At 40.5% G+C, this 6,633-nt stretch overlaps 1 protein-coding gene across 1 annotated transcript in view; it reads right to left on the bottom strand.

Moving 5' to 3' along the window:
* Positions 1–1,127: 1,127 nt before the first annotated feature.
* Positions 1,128–6,633, bottom strand: part of wdpcp (WD repeat containing planar cell polarity effector) — an 85,415-nt gene continuing 79,909 nt past the window's right edge. Inside the window, 3 exon segments of the mRNA XM_034682307.1 lie at positions 1,128–1,387; positions 2,907–2,935; positions 5,039–5,130. Of these exon segments, the coding sequence (XP_034538198.1) occupies positions 1,337–1,387; positions 2,907–2,935; positions 5,039–5,130 (172 nt within the window). The 3' untranslated portion in view covers positions 1,128–1,336.

A 6,633-nucleotide genomic window follows, 5' to 3' on the forward strand; every position in this document is an offset into this window, starting at 1 on the left:
GGCAAAACTATTTATGATTCTACAAAGCTGACATAATTGCTTAAAGGGTAACTGAGGAGAGCATTACTTTGTTTTCTGTATTATGACAGAGGAGATTTCACTGTTTGCATGTCAAAAAGGCTACTGTGTAGGCCATCAGAGAGATGGGAGGATCTCCTGCTCGCCTGTTAAGCAATTTTGCAGCTTTTTATTCGAGCTGTCAAGTCAAACAATCAGGAGATAATGCAGCCTTGGTTTGTAAATTATAAACGTGTCAAGAGATGCACTAAAGGCAACGACAGATGCCACTTATCGGCAGCAGCCTCTGCAGTGTGACTGTATCATCAGAGGGGAAATATAACATTTTGATGTTTACATAAGAGAAGTATTAGTATCAGTCAGAAATGTAATTCCTTTCACCCATCCCTCTCGCAGGGGATTGACTCCCCGAAAAACATACAATGATTTTTTAAAGCTAACAAAACAAAAAAAAAAGAGCAGAAAAGCATCCTCGCTGATCTTCTGTCCATTTCCAGCATCGCTTCTTGTATATTTTTTGGTGGAAATCCTCTTAGAATGCAAAGTAAATAGATTACGATACAGTGAGGGATTAGGGCTCGCGCGGCGCTGTCAGATTAGTCGCTGAGCGCAGCGCGTCGACAGCTCTGACACGGCCATGGCTGCTGTTCAGGAAAGGGGCTCCGCGCGTCGCTTTAAAGACGCTGGTTGGCTCCTATTCATGAATAAAACTGTGGCCGGTAATCTCGGCCAACACGCACGCACGCACACACACGCATGCACACACACATAGACACACACACACCTATACAGCACACATAGACACACAGGAAGCCTGGAACATTCAGTATCAGCGGTGATGGAGGTATAATACCAGTCTTTATTTTTCCTGGCTGATTAATGAGAAGGTTTAAAATAAATTCTGTCGTGTTTTGTTTTTAAAGGCAGAACCTTTCTTTAAGGTTCATTTGGTGTACACTTCACTAAGACATGATATTAATTGCGCACATCCATAGAGCTGCTTAGTGTTTTTAACTTTGCTGCATTTTTCAGACTCTGACAATCTTAAAATAAATACTATTAGAACAGTATGTTTCATTCAGTAAAAAAACTGGCATTTCAAAACTAGTGTATTTACATTTAATACTCATGTTGAATCCCCTTTATTCAGACATCTAAATAGTCATTTAATGTTGTGTACAATCAGTCCCTGTCCAGGTGTCATTATAGGATAATTAATACATTTAAAAATTTAGACAAAGGACTTCCTGTTGTTGGTGAGATGCTGTGTTGTCTCTTCACTGTCCGGTTGGGATTTCTAAAGTGCTCTTATTGCTTTTCAAACCATTCCTAAATGGACCACATGAAGCATCCCCGGTTCGTCTTTCTCCTGCAGGAAAACAAACAGAAATGTTTTATAAAGCTGAGCAGTGTTTTGAATATAAAGACAGCACATGGAGTATGAAACTAAACATTGTTACAGCCTTTAAATCTTCAAATCCTAACTGAGCACAGAGGGAGAAAACCAAGCTCACTCAGGTGGAAAAATCATTTTACATCTGAAAATTCATCTATATCTATATATCTTATTGAAATACATCTGTTGGTTAACAGACACTTTTATATCAAAAGCTTTGTGAAAGACATAATGAACTGCTCAGCTGTCGCACTTGATCAAATCAGCTTTTGCAGTTGTACATTTTACACTAAACACGTTTAAGGAAGTACTTACTCGAGGAAATAGTTGAACATAATTGTAATAGAGATACAAATACGAATATCAAAAATACTGAATGTTAATTATTATGTTATAATGTCTTTATATATCATTCAAAGACACAGTGTGTAGAAATGGGAATATTCAACGATATCTATTGGTCAGACTCTAGATTGAATCGCTGTCATAAGTGAAGTGACGGTGGCCTTTGAGGACAAGAAGCTCCTGTGATGCAGAAGTATGATCCTCCATTCGACAAGTTTTTACTTTCAAAAACTTCTATCAATACAAATTCTTTGCACACAACAACAACCACTCTCCTTCTTTTCTTCTAACTAGTGGATTTCATGTGGCCACTCACTAAATAAAAAACTGAGTATGTAATTAATTGGTTTGTCCGCTCTGTAGAAACATGGCGATGCAAGATGGCAGCCCCCATGGAAAGGAACCTGCTCCAAAATATTGATTTTAAAACGATGATGTTGATTTTAAAGCTCGTAGTTGGTCAGCTCCAGACTACATAGCTGACCTCTTGACTCCCTACGAGACTTCATGTAACCTAAGATCCTCTGGTAGGTCTTTACTAATTATTCCATGCTCAGGTGACCGAGCATTCTCTTTCCAGGCCCCTAAGCTGTGGAATGACCTGCCGGAGGATATCAGGGAAGCTAACACACTGTCGTCTTTTAAGTCGCATTTAGAAACTCACTATTTTAGACTTGCCTTTTATTGATTTTATGGTTTATTGCTTTGATCCTTGTTTTATTACTACTGCTGGATTATGACATGTTCTTAATTACTGCCTACTGCTTTTTAAATTGTTTGTAATGTGCTTTGTAACTTGTTTTAAAAGGGGTATATAAATAAAGTTATTATTATTATTATATAGACATAGTTGGCTCATTCTAAGTTAACAAAAACAAACGATCTTTACAGTCAGGTGATCACAGACTAATTGAAACATACTTACGAATATTATGTTCCATTTCTACCAAGTCTGTTCTGTACCTTTAACTATGTTATAGTGCATTATAACCCATTTACCAACGTAGTGCTCTTCCATGGTAATATGCAAAGTCTTAACACAGAAGCAGAATTTATTCTTTCTGACTCACAAGGAGACAAGACACAGCCCTTTGGATTCTGTCAACACAATCCGAGTTAAAGACAATATTTCTATCAGTCGACTCACATTTCTGTTGCCTCTGTCGCTGCTGCTTCCTGCAGAACAAAATGAAAGGACAGAAGATGTTAAACACGCTCCTGTAAACCAGCCATGACACTTTAAACAAGTACACAACCAAACATTAGACATGCTTAATCACACATGGCAGCCCTACAGCACACACAGACACACAGACACACAGACACACAGACACACAGACACACAGACACACAGACACACAGACACACACACACACACACACACACACACACACACACACACACACACACACACACACACACACACACACACACACACACACTGAATGACATGCTCACTCAGAGGGTTGGACATGTGGCCTTTTCCTTGTTTTAACAAATGTAAACCATTGTCACTCCTGTCGATCTCCCTGTTCTGAGCTGTGTGTTAATAACATTATGATTGACATGAAAACCCCGCCGTGCCTTAAACTGATATTTAAAAAGCTGATGCAAATTCCCCTCTATAGCCTACAGTCGGGATTATCAAATGACAGTGATTTGATAGCGAGACAATTGCTAATCACCCGAAAAATTAAATTATTAAAACGAAGAGAGCAGAGAGGAGGAGGTGAAGAAGTGGAGATGGAAGAGGTGATGTTTTGTTAATGGCTGTTTTTCCTAAATGACCAGTTAGTCATCTCAGACATCTGAGACCCGCAGTGGAGAGCACTCAGGCTACGTTTAAAGAGTAAAACAGGCTGAATGTCACGGGAGAATTGCTGCAAGGCTTAAAAACGTGACCTGAAACCAACATGCTGAACACAAGGAGATTTAATATAATGGGCCGACTCTCTCCGTCAGCTGGTACTAATGACAGGGGAACAGGTCTGTTGTAGGTTCAGGGGAAAATGAAGAGAAGCACTCAAAAGGAAATCATTTAGAATTTATAATGCATTTTCAGGATGATCAAGTGTGAGTGCTTGTGGTGGAAAAGCAGCATTTTGTCATCAGGTAGATATTATTTTAAAAAGCTTGTATTAGAAGAGAGACTAAGTTCAGAGTGTGTGAGCATCAGTCAGTTAAATTTTTTGGGATGGAGCACAGGAAGCATGTTTGAAAAATTTAATTATGAAGTTCGATGTAAAAGAACCAGGTAGGTTTTTCATTTTGTACAACCTACCTTCTTGTCAAAAACTATTTTCTAGATTACCCAGAATGCAACTCAAGAACAGGCAGTTTTGTGACCTGAAGGGGTTTACATTACTTTTTTTTTCCATATGCAGTTGTTTCCACTGCCTGTTTGGTGTCTAAATTGACTGATTTTTTTCTTAAATGATCACAATTATGATAAATCATCTTGACAGCTGACGTTTCAGTAGGGCTTGGAATCTAAAACCGGATCCGACTTAGAACCAGTTCCAACTGATCAATTCCATCGGAATTGTACACCTCAAATGTCATCGATTCTTCTTAATGATTGATTTCCCACGTCACGTCACGTCACGTCACGTCACGTCACGTCACGTCACGTCACGTCACGTCACGTCACGTCACGTCACGTCACGTCACGTCACGTCACGTCACGTCACGTCACGTCACGTCACGTCACGTCACGTCACGTCACGTCACGTCACGTCACGAGGAAACATGGAGAGGAAAAGTGTTTTTCCTCTCCAAATTCAAAGTATTTTCCTCCAGACTTCAGGGGCCAGGTCCAGACTTCCGTGGCCGAAAATGAAGTCAACCTATTGTTCAGTATGTTCAAGGTGAATATGTTTTTGTTCAGTCTTGTGCAGACATAATTTGGGAAAAAATAAAATACTCAGGAATCGTTAGGAGAATTGATGAGGAATTGGATTGATAAGCAGAATCGACAATGGCATTGACATTGATAAAATCGTATCAATTCCTACCCCTATGTTACAGGTTGAGGTTTATGCTACACATGAAACTTCATGAACAAACACCTCCATTTTCCTCATCTACCAGATCATTTCAAAGATCAGTGTGATCTAACTGTCATCAATCTGCTTGTTTATATTCTTGTGATGCTTTCACCAAGACACGTTAAGCTCCAGCGGTACATAACTCTTCACAGATACAGCAGATATACAGGCACCTAACGTATGTTAGACAGACAGACCACAGAGAGAGATGGACACAGACAGATGGACAGACCTGTTTGTCTCAGTGTCCTGAACACATCTGGGCTCACAGTCACACGTATGCTGTGTTCTTGAGGTCTTCTCTGTTCTGTTCTTCCATCAGCTCTGTGGTGCAAAGAGAACACAGAGTCAGTGTGGTGTTGTTTGAGTTAACATTAGTTGTTAAAACATGGCACAGAATATATGCAGTATACACGTAGCATTGTTGTTCTATAAGGACTGTGCAACTCTGAAGTCAGAACTACAGCAGTGTTTACAGCTTTGTGAGTTTTTCATCTTGTCCAGGTGCAATGAGTTAAACAAGATGAAGAAGGTATCAGCTTTTAAGAAACAATACTTTGGGAATAATAGCCAGTACTTACACTAGGTTTTGGTTCTATGGCATACTTACTCTCTCCTGCATGATATGGCAGTGGACAAGATGGACAGGAGGATATATGATTACTGTTATTCATCTGAACTCATAAATGACTGAAATCTAAATGTTAATGTTTGGCTACATAAAATGTCCTTCACCAGCAGGAGCAGGATGACACTGAGCCCTCTCTAGCTCACAGATATTAGAAAAGAAAGTGAAACAAACGTTGATAGTTATAAATTATTATTAGGAACATAAAATGCTCAGACCATTTGTGCTAGGCAGCAATTAAAATAACTTTTGCATCTTCTGAGCAACAACACAAATTGTCTCTTTTCTCCTCACTCCTCTGACAGAGGAGTGTGTGATGACTGAGAGGCCAACAGCCATCAAAGGAACGTTGGGATGCTTCCCAGATTCCCGTCTCTCTCTCTCTCTCTCTCTCTCTCTCTCTCTCTCTCTCTCTTACTTCGGAGTCGGATTTGGGGAATGCAAGAATCAGTGAGGAGCCCCCAAACTGCCATTGTGCTCGCCTCCCTCTCTCTGCTCTTTTCTCAGTGAGCCAAACAGGAGAACGCCCGCGCTACAATGCCTACCCTACTCCATCTCAGCTAAGCTGTCATTGGCTCCACATGAGAAACAATGAAACTTCATCGGAGACCAGATAACAAAAAAAGAGAGGGGGGGTTCAGTGTAAAAAACTGTTCTAAAGGAGGGGGGGAAATTGTGGAATAAAAAGGCAGATGCTTTGTCTCTTTCTCTCTGTGGCTATTATCTTTGGGGAGGTTTGGGGATCAGCTTTCTTAGCCTCTGCCAGCGGTGCAGGGGAAGACCTGGGGTAGTACGACCGGGTGTTTGGCTGCCAAATCACCCTAACACTCTTTAACACTCTTATTTTTTCTCCTCTTTCTCCTTTTACTGTTTTGAAAGAGAGCTTGGGACGGAGCATCTCTCTCTGTTTCTTTTCCTCTCTCTCTCTCTGGACCCAGCTTGTTTAAATTGGCTGATAGGAGGGGATTTAAGATGGATGGAGGGGGCTTAGAGAAACAGAGTGGAGGGGTTGAAGGCAGAGAGTCATCAGTGTTACAGTCAAACAGCCATGAAAAGCCTATGAGGATGAAAAGAACAAGAGCGCCTTTTTATCTAATGCACACAAATCCCATATAAATACTCCAATATGTTAGTCGGGGTATGACAAGGAATGCCCCTCCATCACTTCCCTCCTCCTACAATAATAGAGACGGGGAGGG

Source organism: Notolabrus celidotus, chromosome 4 (assembly GCF_009762535.1).
Source record: "Notolabrus celidotus isolate fNotCel1 chromosome 4, fNotCel1.pri, whole genome shotgun sequence".
In the NCBI taxonomy this organism is placed as follows: domain Eukaryota; kingdom Metazoa; phylum Chordata; class Actinopteri; order Labriformes; family Labridae; genus Notolabrus; species Notolabrus celidotus.